The 25,077-nt window shown below is 36.2% G+C and overlaps 1 protein-coding gene across 4 annotated transcripts in view; it reads left to right on the top strand.

Annotated features, from left to right (window-relative positions):
- The first annotated feature begins 3,299 nt into the window (after positions 1-3,299).
- Positions 3,300-25,077, top strand: part of stim1a (stromal interaction molecule 1a) — a 49,120-nt gene continuing 27,342 nt past the window's right edge. For all 4 annotated transcript variants that reach the window (XM_079610337.1, XM_079610335.1, XM_079610336.1 and 1 more), the window contains exons 1-4: positions 3,300-3,631; positions 6,448-6,578; positions 16,588-16,718; positions 24,082-24,196. In XM_079610337.1, the coding sequence (XP_079466463.1) occupies positions 6,458-6,578; positions 16,588-16,718; positions 24,082-24,196 (367 nt within the window). In that variant the 5' untranslated portion in view covers positions 3,300-3,631; positions 6,448-6,457. The remainder of the gene's footprint in view (positions 3,632-6,447; positions 6,579-16,587; positions 16,719-24,081; positions 24,197-25,077) is intronic.

The following is a 25,077-nucleotide window of genomic DNA, read 5'->3' as shown; positions in this document are numbered from 1 at the left end:
AAGAGGTGAGTAGAAAAAAAGAAAAGTGTCAGGAAAGCACAATCACACAGCAGATGTCAATGTTCAACCAAACAGTCAGTGCACTTTCTTTGGCAGCAGTCAAAGGACCACTTCCTTATGTCCTTCTATGCACTAGCCTACTAAAAATGTATTCAAGCTGTATAATTATTGACTATTTGTTGATGATGATTAGGCAGAGTGATAGTGATCAGGTAGATTTTTTTATCGCGATTATTAAAGGCCCACTGAAGTGCCTTGAAACGTGTAGCATTATTCAATGTATTGAGGTCATTTCCACTGAAACAGGAAGACAGGGCGGGACATACAATATGTTCCTTTTTTAAAATAGCCAAGCATTTAGTTTATCACAGCTCGGTCAGAGCCATTGAGCTCGATAAAGCCGCTGTTTAATCTCTAACCATTTCTCCTAATCTCCTCCATATAGCTTTAAAATACAGTATGCTGTGAATAATTCAAATGGGTTTCGATTCGTTTTGTGGTTTCTGTCTCTGGACCGAAGCAGACTGTGTGCGCGTTGCCGCGGTTCGTGAAACCCAACTTCATTCGCCACAATGGAAAGCATATTTACACTGTCTGAATCGTCCCCTTTCCCCATATAGTGCACTATGTGCCATTCACCATGTAGAAAATAGTAAATGTGTGAATAAATGACTTATTTAGCAGCAGCTTCAGCGTATTTAATGTAGGGTGACGCTTCAGATTCTAGAGAGCATTTGATTGGACAGAAAATATTTTCTTTTTTTTTCTTGGATATAAAATTATACATACCAAGGCAATTGTATTCATTCAAGAACGAATTAAAGGATCAACACAGTTAAATCAAAAAGTGAATTGGACAGAAAATCTGATGAGAAGCTGAAGTGCATAGTGATGTCATCAATCACTTATATCTTCGAAATGCAAATTTTGTCATTGTTTTGAAGCACACTAGCTTATAAGGCTAACACATTCACTAAAAGCCAAAAATCTTCAATTTTGATTTCATGGGGGCATTGATGTTAAAAAAAAGAAGACAGGAAAAGACAAAGAGAAAACACTTTATTATTATTTAGGATTTTATTATTTAATATATTTATTATACGATCACCAATACCGATCTCCAAAATACAATTCTTAACAAAAAATGTTTTTTAGGTATGAATAATTAAGAGATGAAAAAATAATTGACTCTATTTATTGGCAAGCAACATGTGCCACATATTCCATTCTTGGAGGTGATTAGGAACAACTTAGAACAAAATTTTTTTGGGAATAAATATACAAATAAAAAACAGAACTTTATCAACAGAAAGTAAATCAATGTAAAACAACATTAGCCTGGTCCGACGCTCGTACATTTCATTTGTACAGAGCGTCTGCCACTCCATCAACAAGCGTTAACTTCCTTGAAGGCGGGTCCTCTGTTGAAGTTTAAAACTATTGGATCTGCCCAGAGTCACTCTGGATCTGCCATAACCAATCGCTAACGTTTGGTCGTGAGTCTCGTGACGTATGTCAACTCAAACTAGCGCACGACCTCAACGTCATCGTTCTCAGCCACTCCCTCTGTTCGCTGGTTGGACCGGTAAAATATTGATCAGAGAAAACCCAAGAATAGGGTATACACGCAATATACATGCCCTTCGTTTACACGCAAACGGAGAATTCGCCTCTGAAAACGATTCTTTCTAAAAACTCCAGCCAGAGTGGAGATTTTGGAAAACTTTGTTTGAACGTTTGCATGTAAACTGAGAAATACTGAGTTTTAGGCAGCCGACGTCACAGTATGAGACTATTTTCGGGATTCTGATTGGCTAACGTGGAATTTGAGCTTCTCGTTACACTGCCACCTACAGGTTTGGCATGCTCTTGACGGCATATAGGCTACACAAGTTTGTGTAAACGAACACTTTTCTGAAAACTGACAGGTGTGCACGATGTTATTTTTTTGAAAACGGAGAGGCGTGAAATGTCCGCTTTAGCCGTCCACGTGTAAACGTAGCCTGAAACAAACTGAATCAACTCTAAACTGACTTCAGCTGAATGTTGACACTATTGTCTTTAGAGCTTTGCATCGCTGAATCATTATTTCCCTGTTTATCCCTGTAATAAGCCTGAAAGCCTGAAAGATACTTTGAAACAATCCGTATTGTATAAAGCGCTAAATAAATAAAGGCGACTTGACTTGACTTTATGCAGAAATCGGTGTAAAAAATGCTCTACAAGCCGCCATAAAAGAAGATGGATACTGAGGTTAGTAAATGATTTTCTATCATTTAGTTAGTAGCACAAACAGCAGAGCATGGCATCAGCAACACCAAGGTCATGGGTTTGAATCCCAGGGAACGCAGCAACCGATACAATGCACACCTTGTAAGTTGCTTTGGATGAAATTGTCTCTGCATTAACAATTATTCAGAAGAACAGTAAATAAAAAGTTAGCACACGTTTTTAAAGAAAAATAATTGATTTTAATAAAAAATATATGCCTAATATTAATAAATGTAGCATATAATCAGCAATTTTTATGAAAATAAGTTATATAGTTATATAATATTATATAAGTTATATATTATAATACAAGTTATAATATATATCATATTAAAATATTAACTAAATTAGACCATTATATCTACGCACATATCGTCATCAAATTATTACATTGTTTAAAATAATACATTTTTAGCTAACTGTGACTTAGTATATTTACATTTCTGAAATACTTAACTAAGACAGTTACGTCTGATAACAGATCACTCTAAATTGGAATGTGGACTTTCTCTCACTTTCTGTATAAAGCTGCTTTGAAATGAAGTGTCAAGTGAAAAGCTCTATACAAATAGCCTAAACGTGGATTGAAACGTGAATTGAATATCATAATACTAATAAATGTATAATGCATGTGCAAATATTTGATAACAATGTTATGAGTCTCATATTAAAAATATAAAAATATTGTAACTAAATTACACCATTATATAATTAAAATTATAAAAAATAATTTAAATATATATATATATATATATATATATATATATATATATAACAAATATATGTAACAACCTCCACAGTAGTAAATGGCTAAATAAACATACTAAATAATGAAAAATATCTACTTAATGAAAAACTACAATAAACTTTAAACAACAATGTTACATTTAGGGCCAGGAGATACCACATAGGCTATAATGAACTACATTATAATATAACTAGCTACATATAACATAATACATAATAAAAAACAATAGAAGTCAATGTAAACTCGACACCATTAAATAAGCGCGTGTGTGTGTGTGATTATGATCACCAGTGAGGTGGCAGGCAGAGTGTGATTAGCAGGGAGTGTGTGAGTGACTGCGCATGCGCCACACCGCAGACCGTGAGCCCGGTGTGAAACGAGGAGGAAGCGCAGCTCTTTCGGCCTCTCTCTGCTTCTGTCACTGACAGAGGACGAGCAAACCACCGTCCACCTGCCGTATTCTCTCACCGGCGGGACAGGGATCCGTGCAGAACCGTGTGGTCGTGTGTTTTTGGAGTGTTTCAATACAAAGCCTTCATGGAGTCTGATGGGAGGAGAGAGCAGCTGAAGACGAACCTCAAACACTAGGACGGTCTAACACGAGGACCCGAGGTAACACAGCTCATTTTTAACGCTTTAACATTTGGATTTGCTGTGTTTTACATTACATATCTTTTCAGCGATGGATTTGGGTGTTTATGAAGGGGGGAAATGTGTGTGTCAGTGGCCTCGTGCCGCTACGAAGCCAGCTGCGCAATTCATCCGCATGAAAATAAAGATAATACAGTGCCGTTGGTTATTATGAATCGGCTATTTATGACTGATTTTGTTATCAAATGTGGGTAATGCAACTCATACTAGTTCAGATCTGCTCTTGAGCAATTTAAACCCATAACTGAATATAATTGCATACATAGGCTAATGTGTTATTATTCAGATTATTATTATTGTCGGTTAGGTTTAGACTAACCTTAATATTGTGCATAAAGCTATACATTCAGACCTTTTAGATGGACAGTATAGTCAAGGATGGGTCGGTCTACATAGTTTCAACTTCTAAGTATTAACTAGCTGTCAGGTGAGTTGAGGAGTAACTTGATAACATTTATTACACGTCATTGTGAAAAAACGTTGCATGCCTTTGTGGAGTCCCCAGATAAAAACATGAATACAATAATAATTAACCTTTTGTTTTGTTTGGTGTTTACACTCTAAAATTGTCTATTTTGATTTGTGTTCTACTGGGGGTCAAATTAACCCCAAACCAAAACAGCAGTAGGCTACTATTTTTATTTATTTATTTTTTAATCAGAATTAAACCTTTGACCAGTGCATGTATCCATACTTTGAGATCAGTAGGTCAGAAAGAACTTGATTATTTGAAGGCAAAATTATCACTTTTTAGGTTACAGAAAGTGATTTATAACAAAGTATCTCAACTAATTGCCTCAAATTACTTGCGCTATACTTTCATCAACACTCTTTCTACCTTTATATTTGTCTAATTCTGTTACCTGTCAGAAATGTGTTTAAAGCAAAAGTTTAGGTGGGGGCCTACATTATTCATATATTACAATATATTAATATACTTTTATACGTTATAGAGATAAAAGGAAAACATTTAAATTTATAGGCACCATAATTTAATACTGAGCAATAAAAAAAAAAGGACTTTTATCAGTATCTTTTTTTGTCAGGCAGAGAAAGAACTCTACTGAGCATGTGCAGACGCAGAATAAGTGTCATAACTAGTGATTGGTTGTGTAATTATGCACTTTTCTATGCTGTTTTGTAGTATCAATAAATAGTGCCAGTTGTGTGTTCACTGAAAAGTCAGAAAATAAAAAATGCGCTTAATTAAAACTATGTGTGGAATTTGGACAATTCACCTTTGGCTAAGCCCCGCCCCCCTTAGTTACTGTTGCTACCTCCGACAACTTCATCTGGGCTCTGGTTTGGTATCAACATGGCTTATGCTGTGACGGCTCTTCCTGCTGAAATTTTATCAAACTTTTATAAAGCAGCAAATAAAGTGTCCGATAGAAGTAGGCAAAAGTGTCTGCAGTGTGCGTTTGAAGGCTTTATTCAAGACATACCGGTGAAACGTGAGCAACAACAAGGCATCCAAATAACGTTACTGGCAAAAGCATAACGGTCACAGTCAAAAAATGAACACAGCATATCCTAATCGAGACGGAGGCTGTGACTCACAATATCAGGAGAAACACTGTTCATGCAAAGCTGGGTAGGTCTCTATTCACTTCTATAATCGTTATTATTTACAAAGCAAACGGACTACGCGAGTATAAAGCTGTATTTATTAGCAGCGTGTGCTAGCGTATCAACAATTAGGGCAGAGAACCGAAATCATAAATCTAAACCAGCATAAAACTGTCTAACTAGTATAACTTCACAGTAAGGTTAAAAGCTAAATGTATCTTAGAGCACAAAAGTGAGCTTGTTGATCCTTGAGGGGTTTCGCTGACTGAGGACGTCCACACAGTTTAATCCAAAGACGACACTTGTCAGTATTTAACTTCGGTTTTGGGAAGGGGAAAAAACGGACACCCCCCTCCAACCTCTCTGGGAAACGCGTATCTGTGTTACAAATGCCCCAGGCACAACGTTTAACCATATTTTTTATAAAACGACGACGTAATAGCCTGCCGAGACCAAAAATATGAGCCGCCTGCGTTGAAGTCAATGGAGCTCCGTGAAAAAGTGTCGGACCCTCTGTGGGAGCTCGTTCTTGGCTGCGCTGTGATTGGTCAATATACATTCTAGGGCGTGGCTTAGCCAAAGGCGAATTCATGCGCTCAATTGTCACAGCTTTCTTAACATAGCCGAGGAGAAGGGGCTTTTAGTCTCTAACTTTAAATGACAAAATAACATTATAAATGAAAATTCATACTCTAGGCCTACACTGAGTGCATAGTGTACAGGCCTTATTCAGAGCAGCGGTATATGACAGGTTTGAAAGAGAGGCTGTGACGGATAGACTTGCTGTGTTTTCAATGGCATCCGCTGTTAAAAAGCTGTATAATGCTCTTAACCACTTATAATTTTCCACAGCTCATGCTCTCTAGGTTTTTTGTCTACTGAAATGTCTCTGAAAGCTATGTTTTGCAGCGTTTCGTCAGCAGAACAATCCAGAAACGCAGTAAAAAGCAGTGCAACCCACTGAAGAGATCTCTATCCCTCACAGCCTCGCTTTATTTCCCGTTAAGAATCAAAGATGGCGCTGCACTGAATAAGGTCTAAAGTGCGTCATTTGGGACAACGCTGTGTAAAGCGTGTGTTCCAGTTGCCAGCATTCTCCTCTATATCATCTCAGTGTTAGGTTAATACTTGACTTGACATGCAGGGCTGGATTGTTGATTTTGTGTGTTGTAGGTGACACGATTTCTCTCTCTTGTATCTAAAACCAGCTCTCCCACTATGGAGCTCAGCAGACTGGTGACGTACTGGACTGTGTGTATATGCTTCTTGATTGGGTTTGTCCGCTCGACATTCCAACAAGTAATCCCAGACCCCTTACCAGTGGACAGCGGTGTCTCCGGTGAGTATATCCTGGAATTACTCTCTTATATTGGGGAAAAGTAGCTGTGTCATCATAGATGAGAGCTGACGGCCATTTCTACAAATAAGATGCACTTCAAAACGTTCTGTGCTTTGCAGCTCCCTTTGCCAGTGCCGTATAGACTAATTTAGAAATTGTATGGGGGTCTAAATGTGGCCCGGCTGAGAATAGGAAGGGAATGCATTCTCTGTGAAGCGCTGTCCTCACTTGGGCCGTGTCAAATAAAGGTGCCTAGAGCATCATAGCGTGTACAATTTCTTCCGTAATGTTTTTTAGGCCCTAAAAAGGTAGTCTTTCTTTACTGAGAGTTCATCCAGGTTTAACTTGAGAGAAGATTAGGATCTGTCGCTTCTTGCCCGGACGCCTGATCTATGAAAAAAAGCAGTGAAGAACTCATTTCTCATAGCTTTCCTGTTATAATTTAACTGTGTTCTGATTTTTTGCATGAAGTTTTGGAGTCATGGATAACCAGGAAACCACAGTCTTTTTTTAATTGTGTGTTTTTTTTTAGGCCTTTACAATTATGAAATTGTGAAAATAGTTACACGCAGCTTATACAAAGATAAAGTGTGTGTGTGTGTGTGTGTGTGTGTCTCTCGACATTAACACTTGTTTGCTTGTCTGGACAAGTGGATTCCTTTTTAAGGAGCAAGTGAAAGATAATTTTACTTGCCGACCTGACAAGTAGCCTGAATAAAACGTCAACAACCACAAAAACTAGGGAACCACCAAAAATTATTCTGGTTTTATTTCATTTATTTGTAAGTGGCGACTGATAGTAAATAATAATATATAATATACTGACAGTAACAAAGTTGTGCTGTTGAGACTTGCGCAGCCTCTCAAGGAGAAATCAACACAAATGAGCACACAAAGAAACTCGGTTAACATACTGCGGTAAATTAAGTTGCTTACATTTTAGTTGCAGTATTGATTGTTTTTGTTCTGGTTCAGCAGTGAAAATAGTTCCAAACAAGGATCCCAGCAGAACCATTGCGCATCTCACAGCAACACTAAACCGTGTTTTATTACTGAATGATTCAACGTTTTGAACAAATCGCCTGTCAAAGATTCAGTGATCCATTCATAAACAACCGCCTCTTGCTTTTTGAATGAATAGCCTATGACTCGCTCATTTAGACAGTCGGTCCCCTAGCAGTTTAGTTTCTTCATTTTTAAAAGTATAATTTCCAACATTTCTTATTTTTTATATTCAAAAGATATTTCAAACAATCTCATAACCTTAATGCATTTTTTTCAGTGTCATTTATTTAATTTGATTGATAACAGCCCTATAGGGTCTTATTATTGAATTCTAATTGAATTTCTTAATCAAATTTAAGAAAATTTAAAATGAAAGATGAAGCATACATTTAATAAGATTTAAGAAAAAAATGCCATTTATAAAGTAAAAAAAAAGCACAAATATGCTAATTTAAATGTCAACGCTGATAGAACACTGATGAGAATATTGCTTCAGAATAAATGTTTACGACACAAAATTCTAAATACTAGCCTATTTTTATTTTTTATAAAAAAAAAAAAACACTTGTCTCTTATTTGACTTATCAATCCACTTACCAAAGAAGTGGCTGAAAATTGCAGAAATGTGTTGATTTCTGAAAGGTCTCAAAACCAGTTTTTGGGTGTGTTTGTGTGAGGTCCCATGAGACAGCATGCACGTGTGGGGCTTACTCAACATTGCCAAATATGATTGGTATGCATTAAAAAGTGGCTGAATGAGTTGTATTGTAAGTGCTCATTCTTTTTCACACTAAATTTCGTACTGAATTGACCTGTAGAGAGTTGCATGTAACTTTGTAAATTGGACTCAGGTCTACTATGCTTAGTATTCGTAGTAGTATGTAGGGCTGTCCCTACTAATTATTTTGGTAGTTGAGTAATCAAGTGATTATTTTGGCGATTAATCGAGTAATCTGATTTTTTTTTTTGTGGTAGTAAAAACAGACCTAAGCAAACAATAGCCTTTATAAATGACCAAGAAGATAAATAATAACGAGGCAATAATAAGTGTTCTAAATACAGTATCTAAATCAAGTAATCATATTATAGTTTTATAGGAAACGCTGTTAACTTAAAATACATAATATAGGCCAATAAACGTATGTACATTAGGCTATGTATTATAACAAATGCCTGCAGAAGGGGGCCAACATTCTGGTGTTACTCTTTACAGTAGATCAAATCCTGGTTTAAAATTGGCCAAACAATATTTAATTCAAATGTTAACCTAATCTTTAATATTTGGCAACTTTTTTAAAATAGAAATGCTACAGCCACTGTATTTTTTTGTTAATAAGAAAATGTGGACATAAAAACATGCAATCTCAGAGCGAGGGTTTAGACTTTTATTTTGAAATCGTGATGAACAGTTTGCATATTTAGAAACTTATGACGTATTCTCCTATGTTGGCATAGGTTTATAAATGATTCCCCTTACAAATCTGGTGAAATGGCGCACATTGTGTTCCCAGATGAACGCTATAAGCAATCCAAACTCGCAGCACACGAAGAGGTGGAGTTTAAGACTTGATGTGAACGGAGCCGCTCTGAGACGCACGTAATCTACACGCATGTAAATAATTAAAGCACTCAATAGCATCATCTATGCTGTAGTATGATTTAAAAATGGTTTTAATACATGTGCAGCCTTAGAAAATGGTCTAATAATGTGGTTCATGGACTCTTGTCCATCGATTGCGCACCTTCAGGTATTTTGCCGGTTACTCAACACGAGTAAATTGCAATCGAGGATTTTTTTTAAAATCGAGTATTAAAATGTAATCGAGGGATTGTGCCAGTCCTATTAGCGTCACATTAATTCCATGTGGTGTCTTGAAATTGTTATTTTGTATATTTTAATACATTTGTGTTATCATACTTTAGTGATAAAGATATCTAAAATTGCAGTTGGTGTTACTTCCACTTCATTCAACACACTGGGAATGAAAGTTCAAGTCTAGTGCATTGCATTGTGGGATAGAGTTACTCACACTCATGGTGTGCATTGTTTTATATTTGCACAATCTGGTAAAGATAGTAGATAATCTGGGTTTCCCGTGCATACAGAGAATTTGCATACTTTGCACGTAGTTCGAATAGCAAGTTTGCATATTTTTTCAAATTCAAAGTCCGATCGGGGTAAGTTATTTCACATGAAACTGGTTAATGTAAATATTTCATAAGGGTAAGAAGTTTGCAAAGCAAATTATCATGTACTCTCAGACTCAGTGCGTGTCCTTCCTGACGGTTTATAATGTATATTTTGTGTATATATAATGTATGTATAGCCTATCTTAAATAAGAATCAGTATATATTTAATTCATACAGTGAAAACTAAGCAGTGTTTTGTTTTTACATTAGATTACATTAGGTTTATTTAACAAAAGAAACTGAATAGTCTATAGCCTACCTGAAACCCTAAACCCCGTGGTTTACACTGATGTTAAAATGACACTTCTATATGTTTTCTTATCATTTTAAAGATCATTTAAGTTTATTTTACACACTTTAAGCATTATCGTATCTCAAATCGAATATCGCATTATTTAATGAGTTATTGCATATTGCATTTTTCTTTAATATCGTGCAGCCCTAATACTTTGTGGTTCAAAAAACTGTGAATCTGTTTCATACATATACAGAGTAATTGTTAATCAAATGAATGCTGAAATATTATTTGGGGTGATTTTCGACAATGGCTACTTAAAAACTGACCCTTAGAATCATGTAGGCCTATAGTTTTTTTTTAAAATGCTTTAATAGCTGTATAATTTAAGATGTTACTGTTGTTCTTATTCTTTGCATCAGTAAAAGTGTATTTGTCACTGAGTATTGAGAACATTTCCAGCACGCTGAATTTGACAGCATTAAAATACCAGGCCGAGTTGCATGATTATTTAGAAAGATTTTTAAGTGGCTATTATACTAGACAGGATGAAGACATGCGTATTAAGAAGTAGTAACTGAAATTAGCCTTCGATAATGGTGTTGTTCTAGCTTTCCCAGCACTTATATTAACAGGAACATGGGAAATGTGGCAACTTTGCCCTTTATCAAAATTGGTCACAAGCTTTTAAGGAAGTTTGGGGTTGCAAGATTTCCTGTTCTTTTTTTCCTCTCACCATAATGTGGCTTCAAACTCATGACACACAATTAACATTAATTCATGAAAAACCATTTTAAATGTAATCTACTGACACCATCAATTATATCAGGAGGAAGCCATACATTTGTGTTGTCTATGGGCAAAATATTTTATTTAGCCTACACCCTGTTCAAAAGTATGGGGTTTTGTTTAAAAATAAATAAAATCTGCAAGTGATCAAAAGCGACAGAAATATTTTGTAGCATTATGAATGTATTGACTATTTCAAATAAATGTAGACTACTTCCATCAAATAATTCTGAAATGTATCAGTTTGCACAAAAATATTAAACATTTTCAACATTAAAGGGGACATATTATGACATTTAAAATGTTCCTAATGTTGTTTAGGGAGTCCCCAACAACAGTTTTACATGCATGCAATGACAAAAAACACTTTAGTTGTCGTATAATATGCATTTATTTTTACCTGATTTGCTCACCGACTCCCAAATGAATCGTTCAACGACTCATTTTCCAAACCCCTCCTCTGCGCGACGCTAATCTGCGTTGATTGGTCAGATGACCCAGCAGTGTTTACAGAGATAATACTTATTGTTTAACACGGAGTACAATGATGCTTTTATCAATTAAATCGTGTTATAATAATGATTATAGTCCACTGCTTTGTGGTTTGTAGTAAAAAACTAAAAATAAGATAAAGAATTTAATGTTATGTTAGCGAGCATAGCCCAGAGTTCATATTGTTAAAGCTCAATCAGTCTTTGTTTGCATTAGCCCGATGCATAAACATAACGTTTTTACAAAAAATAAATATGCAGAAATGTTACTACGAGGTATTACTCTATTCTTTAAGACAACTCCGAAAACAATGACAAACACTTCACATATCTCAATACAATTGTCATTGAAGACCTAGAAGCTAAACGGTGCTTACTCAACAAACAAAATAATTATTAAGCATGCTACATAAAAGCAACAATTATTAATAACACTTACAGGTTGTGATACGGAGGAGGAAGCTGATGCAAATACACTTGGAACTGAACCTTCCTTCAATATCAGCCGGCTCGCGAATCCAAGTTTGATTGCATTTAAGCAATCGTCTTCAAAATGGCGCGAACAAAGCACAAGGTATAGTTGTACAGTGCTATGCATAAGTTTAGGCACCCATGCTAAAGTTGACTAAAAAGAGGAATAAAAAATCATCTTTTGGAAATTGAACTTAATGCCTTAATTTAAAAAAATAGGAAAAATCCAACCTTTAAGGACACCAATTTTCTTTGTGAATGAATAATGTATCGTAAATAAATAAATGTTCTTCCTTAAAATACAGGGTGCATAAGTTTGGACACCCCTATGTTAAATTCCCATAGAGGCAGGCAGATTTTTATTTTTAAAGGCCAGTTACTTCATGGATCCAGGATACTCTGCATCCTGATAAAGTTCCCTTGGCCTTTGGAATTAAAATATCCCCACATCATCACACACCCTTCACCATACCTGGAGATTGGCATGGAGTACTTTCCATAAGATCATCTCTCAATGCAAATCAAACTAGCTGTTAGGCTAACTGAAATAAAACCATGCCAATCTCTAGGTATGGTGAAGGGTGTGTGATGATGTGGGGATATTTTAATCCCAAAGGCCAAGGGAACTTGATCAGGATGCAGAGTATCCTGGATCCATGAAGTAACTGGCCTTTAAAAATAAAAATCTGACTGCCTCTATGGGAATTTAACATAGGGGTGTCCAAACTTATGCACCCTGTATTTTAAGGAAGAACATTTATTTATTTACGATACATTATTCATTCACAAAGAAAATTGGTGTCCTTAAAGGTTGGATTTTTCCTATTTTTTTAAATTAAGGCATTAAGTTCAATTTCCAAAAGATGATTTTTTATTCCTCTTTTTAGTCAACTTTAGCATGGGTGCCTAAACTTATGCATAGCACTGTATATATGAATTGTAGCCACTTAGTCTTCAAATGCTCCTCCTTGGGCAGATCGCACTTCAGAACGGAGCTTGTGTGTGTGTGTGTGTGTATGTGCGCGTATGTGCGCGCGCGCGTGTGTGTGTGTGTGTGTGTAGCGTCTCGTCGCCGTGATGATTTCAAGTTTGCCTTGGAGCGCAATAAGTGGGCGTATCGTATTCAAATAACTTGACAAGTTGACGTCATCTAGTCAGAGAAAAAGCTTCGGTCTTCTAACGATTCATAAAAATGACTCCGAGTCGACTCTCACTTTTGAAAGACAATAACTTTATATACGGTGCACTTTCATATTTCAAACTTTGCAGGATGTTTTTGTTCACTTAGATCTAAGTTACACACTACATGAAAGGTAAATTTCAAAATTCCATAATGGGTGCCCTTTAATAAGAAATTATTGAGCAGCAAATCAGCATATTAGAATGATTTCTGAAGGATCATGTGACACTGGAGTAATGATGCTGAAAATTCAGCTTTGCCATCACAGGAATAAATTGCATTTTAAAATAAATTGAAATGGAAAGCAGTTACAATGAATTGTAATAATATTTCACAATATTACTGATTTTATGGTATTTTTGCTCAAATAGATGCAGTCTTGGTGAGCACGAGAGTTCTTTAAAAAACATATTCGCCTCAAACTTTCGTACAGTTGTGTATTTCCTACAACTGCAGCTCTTATTGAACATTTCTTGACCACGTCATCCTCCCTATGACCAAAACCTCTCTCAAGGTTCAGCGGAGAGGACCTGTACCCGCCACGCCTCCACAGGCCTTGATCTTTGGAACGTCCTGTCTGTGTCGGGTCTGATAGAGCTCAGTGTCTCTCCTGAGGCTGCTGGTCGTGCTCCACTGAGCAAACAACACTGATGCCACTGGCCTGCTTTTGTTTGCAGCCCTGTTGGAGAATGTACCATGAGCTACATTTGGTGCACTAGTTGTCAGACTCCCCAAAAAGGTCTGTTATATAACAGCAGATTGACAGAAAACAACTTGTTCTGTTAGAGATGTGTACTTTTAGGTAATCTGTTATATGAAGTTTGTGATGCAGGTTTATAATGACATCTCTTGACTATCCGTTCTGTAATAAAGGGGACTGATGCATTACATAACACTGTATTCACTGAACCCTGATTTGATGGAGCGAGTCATGTTTCATACAAAGGCGCTGTCCATGGCTTTGACCAATGCTTTTGATCTTAAACCGGTTCTGGTGATTTAAAACACGCTTTATATAGCTAGCTAGGACATCAGTTTGTAACCGAAAGCCAGAAGAATGCTCTACACAACAGTATGCAAATGCATTGCAAGTGCTCTGTCCCATTGTATGTTCTTGACAAGCATTCTTATGATGCTGTGTGACTTTACTCGGGGGCGATAGTTTCCTTGCTGTTATTCTGGTAGCTAGCTATAAACATCTCAACACTTTATAAACTGTTGCTCGCCATGGCTGTATTAGACCTAAAATGCAGAACTGACAATTTACGCTATTTTCTGTTGTGGCAATTTGGCCAATGCAATGCATACTTGCTATGATTTGCGTTATGTATCATGATGGAATGTAATCAAGCTTTCGTTTTCTTTTGCTAGGGTAGAGTAGGATTTGGACCTAACAATAAAAAATTATATATTGATTATTAATAATAATCTTTATTAGGTGTAAACCTGTCTTTTTTTTTCTGCATCGGCTGATCAGTGTTTCTGTTTGGAAGCTGAGAACACCAGCACCTGAGCACATCGCTGTTTAACAGTTCTGTCGGTCGGTCCATGCAAATTAACTGCAGAGAGGAGAGTTCTGCTGTCACTGGACCCGCACTGTTGACAAACTTTAAAGGGGCAGTAAGCGATTTCTGAGAATCATTGTTGAATACTGTTGATATTTCTAATCAACCCAAATAAACACACCCCTCCCTTCATTGCTCCACCCCCGAAATGCATGAAATGCCAGAGTGGATGACTCTTTATAATTGCAGAAGCAAATAAAGGAACACACAGTACACAAATGTTACTCGCGTACGGAGCAGAAACAATGCAACCTCTACGTCCATTTTCTGGCCTGCCCGCTTGGGTCTCTCCAGCGCTGGAAAACTTTTCTAATATTAATGCGGGTCCTAAAGCTCTTGTCTGATCATAACACTTCTCTTCCCACTGATATTCCTCTGACCTCTTTTGTAATGTCTCTCAGCCATCTCTCTTTCTACAGTATTTCTTCAAATCTCCCTCTTGCTCACTCTCTCTACTTCCGCATCGTTAGTGGACACGCCCCCTGTTGCTGATTGGCTATTAGTGTGTTGTGGTACTCAGTCTGATCCACTTTCAACAGGGTTTTTCAGAAATCACTTACTATACATTTAAACCCTTGTTTTCAAACTATGCTGCACTAAATCCAGTTGGCCACACTGTCATATTCATGTCATTTTCAGTGTGCTTCATGTAAAATCAGTGTTATCTTGTCTTCATTTAAAAAAAATATGATTCTCAGTGTGCACAAACTTACCAGATTACCTGTTGGTGACAGTGCTTACATCCTTTTTATTCAAATTATTATTGTTTTTTTACACAGTTCTTTATATGTGAATTTTATCATGTATGTTACAGTTTTTACTGATTTTTACTCTATTCAAATAAACAAAGCCTTGGTTGAACATAAGCTTCTTTAAATTTTTTCTTCAGCTTTAAATGATCTTTTCAGCTTATTTAAATTATTTTTTAGAAATGTATAGGTATTGCTCAAGTTTCTTAGTTTGCTCAATTTGTGTTGAGTAAAGCATGCTATGTATAGCCTATAAGATGATGTATTTAATATCCTCAAAGGTTCTAGTTCATTATACTTGATAAGTGCTACATTTCAGAAACCAGATATGATTCTCTTCATGTCCCTTTACCGTCTACCAAGCCTTCAAGGTGACTTTGATAGACTTAGACTTCTCTCTGTGTTCTTGGAGCGCTTTAAGAGAAGTCTTCTCTTAGGTTTCAAAATGGCATGCTTGTGTTATGAAAAGACAGACGCCAAGGTTTATTTTCGGAGCTCATGGGTCTCTTGGACAGGTGCCTTTGAGTTATAATACTGTGATATACACAAACACAACCGGATATATCACAGCCTACATCACTTTCTAGTACCACACACTCTGATCTGATGAAGTTCCCACTTGTGAATGTTCACACAAACTTCTTCAGGTTCTCTTACTGCTTTGTGCAGCACAAACCCATAGCTTTCTTAGCCCTCAGAACCTCGAGTGTGGTAACACAACAGCTGTACAGATTTGCAGCCTAAAAATAGTTGCTTGCTAGTTTTAGTTAATACCACAGCCAGGTCTATTTTTAGCCCCCCCCTCAAAACCTCCACGGACACACTGGGATTTTAGGACAGCTGTTTGGAAGCACCTCTGATTTCTAAAATTGGATCTGGTGCTATCATTTTAAACGCAGACAGTCTTCATTAGCACACAATGTTCTCATTAAAGAGTGCTGTGTGACCCCTGGACAGTTAAATGAACTATCACTACAGCAACAGTTCGTATTGGGTCTTTATCTCACCTTTATTTCCAAAGATTGCTTTCTCTGTTTGATGTGATCCTCGATTTGAATGCGCTAGTCCTCAATTTAACACCAATAAAGCCTCTAGGATTGATGCTGGTTTGACCACTAAAAACAATGACTAAATAGCTAGTGGTTATCATTATCTAATAGCCTGCATGGCCTTAGTGACATTATAGGAAAGGACGTTGTTTCAGAGAAAGAGTAAATTATTATTATAGTTTGATTTTGAAGATCAGGAACTTGCGTTATAAGAATACATGAGGCGTTTATAGCCTGGTTTGTTTTAGTATCTCTTGCTAACTGTGACGGTTTCTTTTCTTCAGAGCTTTGCCGCATCGACGAGCTGCTATGCCTGGACGAGATCGCCATCCTCAGTTTTGAGGCCATCCGCAGCATTCACAAGCAAATGGATGACGATGCCAATGGGAATGTGGATGTTTCTGAGACTGATGGGGTCAGTGAATTACTTTTAAATTGGATTCTTAAGTGGCTAATATTTGGTTAACTAGGCTTTGTTCTCTTTTAAAGTCAAGTGTTTGATTTAATTTTTTCTCATAGCATTAACATTCAAGTCAGCATGACAGTAAATGAGTAATCTGCAGCAGGTTAAGAACTCTAATATTTGTCGCCGCTTGTGACTTGTGTCATTTTACATGTTGTCTGTTCATTTACCCTATGGGCTGCAAGAGTGGCTTCCTTGGTTTTAGAAGTATTTTTTAAATATTTTTTTCTCCATAGGCATTAAAGTCATGAACCAAGACAACTATCTCTGAGATTAATCACAAAATTAAAAATGTAGTTTTAAAGGTACAATATGTAAGAATTTTGTTATAAATATCCAAAAAGCACTTATTTCCTGCAGTTGTGTACCAAAGCATTTATTTTCCTTTATATTAAGATATATTTCCTGCAGTTGTGTACTTACAATATCCCAAAAGTCTCCAAAGATTTTTTATTTCAGAGAAATTCCAATTTTAAATAATGGCCGAAACAAAATGTCGCCTGTCAATGACGCAATATCTGCGCTATCCTAGGTTTCCGCTCGTATTGCCATAGCCATGACGTAACCATGGCGATAGACGTGTAACGTTAGACCAAGTGAACAGCGCTGCGTTACCTCACAAGTTTAATTCGTCAAATAAACTGACCTGTGTGTGTAATCCAGCAGTTGCGGGTAGTTCGGTAGAATTAAATATCCTTTTTCCATTATATCCGCGGGACTCGCGTGTGATATTTGTCTATTATTAGCAATCGGGACCTGCTTCATACCACTGTGATGTTAAAAAACATGAATGTTTTCACTCATCCATTAACATAGATCCATCAGGTTGATGGCAAGTCCCATCATTCAGCTTGTCACTGCGTCATAAACCTACGCCTTTGTTATTGTAAGAGGTTAGCGTAGCGGCAAATATTACATATTGTAGCTTTAAAGCATAAAAATATATATAATATAGCTGTATACAATATAAAAACTATATTCATATGAACAAACTGATTTTTTTAAATAAGGGAATTAAATACCCCATGATGTATTGTGTAATGTAAAGGAGAGTACAAAAATACTATTGTCTTGAATTGCTCATTTTTACTCTTATAATGACGATTCTAGATTCATTATCTAAGCTCTCGGCCCGCACTGCTTCATACCACAGTAACGTTAATAAAACTTTAATACATTAGCTTATCTATGAATACGGTTTCTGCCTGAGTCCCGTCAGATTGCTTTCCATCGTCTGTGGAGGTGAAGACAAAAAAATCCTATGATTCCAGTTAGGGGTGTGCCGGTTTCAGAATTGGTGATGACGGTTATGATGCGAGTCAAATGTGACGGTTCGTAACATAACCGTCGTTTTTTTTTTTTAAATCCTTAAAAAAAGAAGCAATGAACATGCTTTGTTTTAAATAAATCACACACACTAAACAAATCCTTTTAAAAACGTAGGCTGCTTAAATGATATAAGAGCTGCATAAAAATGAATGAGTAGGCCTAAATTACAAATGATAAAATCTACATACCTTTATCAAAGAAAAAAAAGTCGAACAACGATTGTTGTGATAATACCTTAATTAAACTAACTAAATACAGGAAACAAAAAAGTGCAATGACATTTTAAATTCCTAATCTTTTTCGACTTCAAAGTTCCGTGACAGGAACACCAACATGTTCACTTTACTCGGTTTTAGTGACGATCTGACAGGGGTAGCTATGTTACCCGCAGTGCTAAAAACTCGCTCTGATGCTGTGCTTGTAGCACAAATACACATGTATTTACGTGCCAATTTTGCTAAGAGCGGATAGCGTGTGTCTCCCCACCATGCTAGTGGATTAGCCGTAGAGTCAATTGGTTCTTCTTGGAGATAGCGGGTTAACTCCGTGTCAGCGCGCGCTCTGATCGGTAAAGGGGCAGATATTTCAGACCTCCGTTTATTAGGGAGATCTCCAAGATTTCTCAAAGCCGCACCCGTCTAGAAAGTATGTAGCAAAGATATTTAATGCTAATGCATGAGGCATAGGCATAGTTTCATTCATTTACGATGAGATGCGCTCTAGTTCACAACGCAATGCAAGTGAACGCGGCGCGCCGGCGCCTCAATGTCACGGTTATTATATTGTCTGCTATATTATTAAATACATGCAATTGGTTGATGAAACATTTATTAAAATTAAGGTACAATTTGTACAAAACGAAATTCGCTTTAAGGAAAGGCTTACAAAGCAAAACTTATATGAAGTGGTAAAAATCATTTCTGACGATTTACAAAACAAAACTTCATTAAGTGGTAAAAACCATGTCTCCCGATGTATTGCGCATATTATGATCCTATCTAAAAAAAAAAAAATTTTTATGTTTGTAAAAAATATTTTAATAACACGGTTTTGGCGGTTATAGAGTTCTAATGACGGTGTTTAACTATAACCGTCGGTCTCACGGTTATATACTAACCGTCACACCCCTAATTCCAGTCCCATTCATTCATTGCGTCATCAAGCTACGCCTTTGTTATTGTTTTCAATAAACAATCTTTAGTGGCTAAACTTGCATACTGTGCCTTTATTAGACAAAAAATAAACAGTTAATAATAATAATATGTGACCCTGGATCACAAAACCAGTCACGAGCAGCACGGGTTTAGGCTTATTTGTAGCAATAGCCAACAATACACTGTATGGGTCAAAATTATTAGATTTTTCTTTTTAAGCCAAAGAGAATTAGGATATTAAGTATAGATCATGTTCCATGAAGATATTTTGTAAAATGCCTACCGTAAATGTATAAAACATTTATTTTTGTGAGTGAATGCAGCACAATCGCGAACATAAGTGCACTACTTTAAAGGAGATTTTCCCAATGTTTAGATTTTTTTTGCACCCTCAGATTCCAGATTTTCAAATAGTTGTATCTCCACCAAATATTGTCTTATCCTAACAAACAATACATCAATGGAAAGAGCTTATTCACTCAGCTTTCAGATTGTGTATAAATCTCAATAAAAAAAAAATGGTTTTGTGGTCCAGGGTCACATATTTGAAGGTTTTATTAGTTTTTCTGGCAACTGCAGCTACTTCGGGATTATGGGTATTGTAGTTCTTAGCCATGAATTTGACATTTTAATAATAGTTTAAAAAATAAACCTTGAAATCCTATTGACATGTTTTTGGGTTAAAAAATATTTTATGACTACAGAATGTATATGCTCTATGTATTTTTAGAGCGAACACTCAGTTTCACTAAACACTAACAATCTCTCTGGCACAACACTATTTCCCAATCAAACTATGACGAAACAAAGGCAACGAGAAATGCAATCAATCAGGATGAGAGTGAAGCACAATGACATAAAGCACGAAGTGACCGAGGCACGAAGGCAGTGATGAGTGTTTGGGGTGGTCCTTATAGCAGGGTCAGGTGCTTGGCAGGACCAATCACAGTCCTTCAGCAGATTAGCAGAGGTAACGCCCATCTGGAACACAACACAGAGAGATCGTAAACACTCAAGGATAGTTTTATAAACACAAAATATCTCATGGTCTTAAAACGAGAGTATCGCGCTCAAGTCAACTTCCTTCCTCCTCTAAGGATGTCTGTAAATAATACGATTTGGCTAATTCATCCTGTCTAATGCTCTTTCCAATGGTCTGGGCTTGTTAACGCATTAGTACACGATGGGTTTTATCAGCCTGTGTGACATAGTTCAGCAATGTGTGTCATGGTTGGTGTTATCTTGCTATTTGGGCTGCAAGATGCAGGAAACCAGAAACTATCTCACTATGCTATTCTGAATCCGGTGGTCTGCAGAGGCCATAACCGCTAGTGTAGACCCGTGTGGAGGTGTCTCGCAGAAATGATGCTCATAGGATCAGCTTAACCTGTTACTAAATAAAACCACTGATTATAAGGGATAAAACGAGAGGAATTTCTAGTCAAAATCTACACTTGTGCGTGTAATCTGCACAAGCTTAGAAAATCGTCATGTTTTTGTCCCTCACCTTGAAGAACTTTGCCCTACTGGTTCTGAGGTAATGCAGTTGTAAGCATTCTACCGCCTAAGGATATGACGTGCAGAAGAGTCTTGCGACATAATTGTGCTAATTTTCTTTACAGTTATTAGTCACATCTCAGATGTCATTGATCTATTCCTAGGATGCTTTCAGTAACAAATAAATGTGAAGCAGGGGTTTCACAACTATTTAGGAGAAATAAGAAGTCAGGATGGTTCTGATACTAGCAATACTTATATTAGCTGCTTGATGTTGCAAACATGTATTTATGTTTCAATCCTTTATCATAATCGCAATCACATGGGTTTACTGTTTACTTCCACTTGTAATTCTTCTAGTTATTTACCTAATGAATCATTCGTCTCGCACATTCTCAGCAAATAGCTTAACATTCCATGTTGAAAAAACTCTGTCAGCATATTTGTTTCATTTACATTTCTTTTGAAGCGACATTTTCACAGCCATACACCTTTTAGTTGTCAAATTGCATTGCATCTAGTGATGTTTTTGAGCATCCTGCCATTAGCACTTGGCCTAGTGTATCATATTTGAGCCATGAAATTAAGGCCTCTTAATTATGAACATGATCAAAACTTTTGCAAATACTTGTTGTACACCATCTTCTACATGCCTTCTGGCCCCTTATTGGTATGGTATACTTAATAAGTAAAAGGCCTTTTAATAAACAATGAATAACTTTTATATTTTTAGTAAGGCTGCTCTTTTATGGCAAAAAAATTATAATCATGATTATTTTGGTCAATATTGAAATCAAGATAATTTAACACGATTATTGGTGGGAGATATGATCAAAAATATGATATGAGTATTTCATGATATGAGAAATTTTAGATATCAGTAACATTTCACAATTATCTATAGCCTTTTTCTGCAATAATTAGGTGGCACAATAATCATTTTACCCCGATTGTCTAGTTTTCATAATCGTTGAAAGTCAAAATTGAAATCGAAAATCAATTACGATTAATCACACATCCCTTATTGTTAGTTTGCCTATATTTCAAGATTACCATTTACTGGACTGAAGCAATTTAGGTTTACTTGATTATCCATACATTTTTTTTTTGAAAAGTTTTGTTAAAAAAATTAATGTCAAATATGATACAATGAACAAGCTTTTGATAAGCATTTATTTGTACATCTCGTAATCATTATTGTATTGCAAGCAATTACTTATTGCCCCCCCCCCCCCCCCCCCCCTTTGGCCATATCACCATATTTTCCTATCATACTATATTATCAAATATGATACAAACATAAAATACGTATGTACTTTAAAAAAAAGCTTAAATATTTTGTCTAAAGGTTAAATAAAAAAAAGCTTAAATATCTCGTCTAAAGGTTAAATAAACGTAAATAAACGGTACCATCTCAAATTAGATTATTTCATATGTTAGACTTTACAGGGTTAAGTTTGTCAGGTACCATTTTTTTGTAGAACTCACCCACATGGAGTTACGGTAGCTTAGCCACTACACATTTGAATTACCCCACCAGTTAATGTTTAGCAACATTAGCCAGCTCAAAACCGCAAAGAAATTCCCAACAGACCAAGCCTGTTCATTCTCTCAGCATTATGTTTTGAGCAATTAACTCACACATTTGCTTTTATCTTTCTTTTATGAATCATGTCCAACATCTCTGATGCTGCTTGTGAACCGGTGGCCGTTTGCCCAAGGAAAGCCAGTCACAGTGTTCGTTGGGTGTCGTTTTGGAAACCTGCCCTTTCCTGGCATCCTTTCAGTCGAGCGATATGTTGTGTAGGCGTTCTGTCCTGCCGAATCCAACCTTCTCTAAGCAGCGTCAAGGCAAATCTGATGGAATGGCAACCACAGATTTGTAAAGATCCTGGTAGTCTTGTGTGAGTCCAAATGCAGTTTGCAATCGTGGAGCTAAGCCGCTAGATTAGGTTGCGCTTCCTGCTGTGTTTGTTTCCACACCGCATAGACTGAGTGCTCGACATTTGTCTTTGAGTGGGTATGTCAAAGAATATCTTGGCCTGTGTCTGAAAACCATGACTCATTTTCATTTGGGAAAGTGACAGCGTTTCCAGTAAAATGATGTATACTATATACTTATTGCTGCTGTGATGTTATGGGGGGAAAGCGAATCGTCTCTACATGTCTAGATGTGTCAGTCGTATCAATGCTGTTGACAAATTTGATTTCTAGAAAGCAGGTGTGATTGGTCTCCATCTAAATATGTACACATTTATGACAAATCTCTCAGTGGTTGCAGTTTAACCACAGTTTGAAGCTCTTTACCATCTTAAATATCCCTTGAACTGCTCTCTAACCTTCTGTTGCGTTATGTTGTGTAATCATTTTTGCCATCTGCTGTGTCTGAGCAAAACTGAGCCTTTGCTTCGCTAGATGCTCACAGCACTCGACGGCTTTAATACTCCCAGAATATCTTAAAACATTACGTCTACCTATAAGACAGACTTTGGTTTGGCACTTAAATGTTCCCAAATGACATTTTATTGTAATTTGAATTAAGTTCTGGTCATTTGCTCATAATGGGCAAACAAACTGTAATTTTCAGTCCAGTGAGTTCTGGGTAGGGTTTTCCGGCATGGAAACCAAGTGACCAACTAGAGTAGTATTGCTTGTTTAAGCCGGTTACGATCTTGGTCCTTTCTATTATAGCAAAAACATTATTTATTTATTTTTCTTTATGCATTTTTTTTATTATTATAAATTGTATATTTAATTTTTTTTTATTGTGTGTGTGTGTGTGCGAATATATAATATTATTATTAATTTTTTTCATTTTATTTATTTTTTTGTATATTTATTTATTATTCTTTTTTTATAGATGGATGGATGGATGCATTTATGGTTAGACGCATACATTTGTGTGTGTATATTTATTTGCATTTATATAATTTTTTTATATTTTATTGTCGTTTTTTTATTTAATTTTTTTATATTTTGTTTAATTGTAATTTTTTATATTTTTACATTTTAATTTTGTATTTAGATTTTAACTTTATAATTGTTCTTTATTTTTTATTAGCATTTATTTTATTGCCATCTGATACCATCAATGTACCACTATAGTAATTTAATGGCTGGGATAAGTCTGCTTGAGTTTGTGCAGACCTTGAAATAGAGTACAAGAATTTGCTCAGAGCTCCTGTACAACTTCATAAAAGAAAGAAGAAGAAAAAGTCTGCTTTTTCAGCTAGTGGAGAATATAGCGATTGCATTCCAAATCTTCTCCTGAATTCTCTGGGATCCTTGAGCTGCTAATTGCAATAGATTTCCTTTTGTTCCCTGTTATCTGACAGTTTTTAAGAGAGGACCTCAACTACCATGACCCCAAAGCCAAGCACAACACTTTCCACGGTGACGACCAGCTCATCAGCGTGGAGGACCTATGGAACGCCTGGAAGAGTTCGGAAGGTGAGCGCGACTGTTTCATAATGAGCCATTAGCGCCAAAAGCCGCGAGTCATGGTTTTCTCACATGCACAGTGGAATATGTTGTACCTTTTAATGAAAAACGGCTCATCGGTTGACCTTAGCTAATGCAGACTCACATTCTTACAAGGTTTTGCTGACTTTAACATCAGGCACAGATTATTTTTTTTTTGTCTAGTTTTTTGGTTGACTGCACAATGCGTCTCAAACTATTCAGCTTGACGAAAAACTGCATAAAAAAAGGGTTTATTATTTTAAATCTATCCCAAATTCATGATGATACCACACACTTTTAGCAGGGCATTTTTGGACATCATAGTAAGAATACATTTTTATTTTTATTTGCCTCAGTAGCATGATAATACGAAGGTGATTTAATATAATTATCAAACAAAAAATTCTTTTTTTTATTGATTTTTTTATAGTTATTTTCCAGTTAATAAATAATAATAATAATGAATCAGTCAATCAATCAATCAATTAAAGTAACATGGTATAATCATAATACTAGTACATTATACTTTTTTTTAGGGCATGTTGTGTTAAGTGGTATCCTAAATGGGCCTCTTAACAGCGGCAGTGTGAACACTTAGTGAGCGATTTCGCGGTTTTCAACACCTCCTCTAAATCCAGATAAAGTCCAGATCCGCTCCAGAACACTCAACCTTCTGCCTCCAGCTCACGAATGTACAGCTGTGAATGAGATCAAAGTGCTTTACAGAACAACAAGATTAAAAGAAGAAAAACATGCATATCAAATAAAAAATTAAAATAAAAGCAACATGGCTAAGAGTAACCATAAAACAGGAGTAGCAAAACGGTATCAGACTCAAGTATACTCGTATAATAGTTATTTTATCTAGT

The sequence above is a fragment of the Phoxinus phoxinus genome (genome assembly GCF_949152265.1).
Source record: "Phoxinus phoxinus genome assembly, chromosome: 4".
In the NCBI taxonomy this organism is placed as follows: Eukaryota; Metazoa; Chordata; class Actinopteri; order Cypriniformes; family Leuciscidae; genus Phoxinus; species Phoxinus phoxinus.
This window is presented reverse-complemented; position numbering and strand designations above follow the sequence as displayed.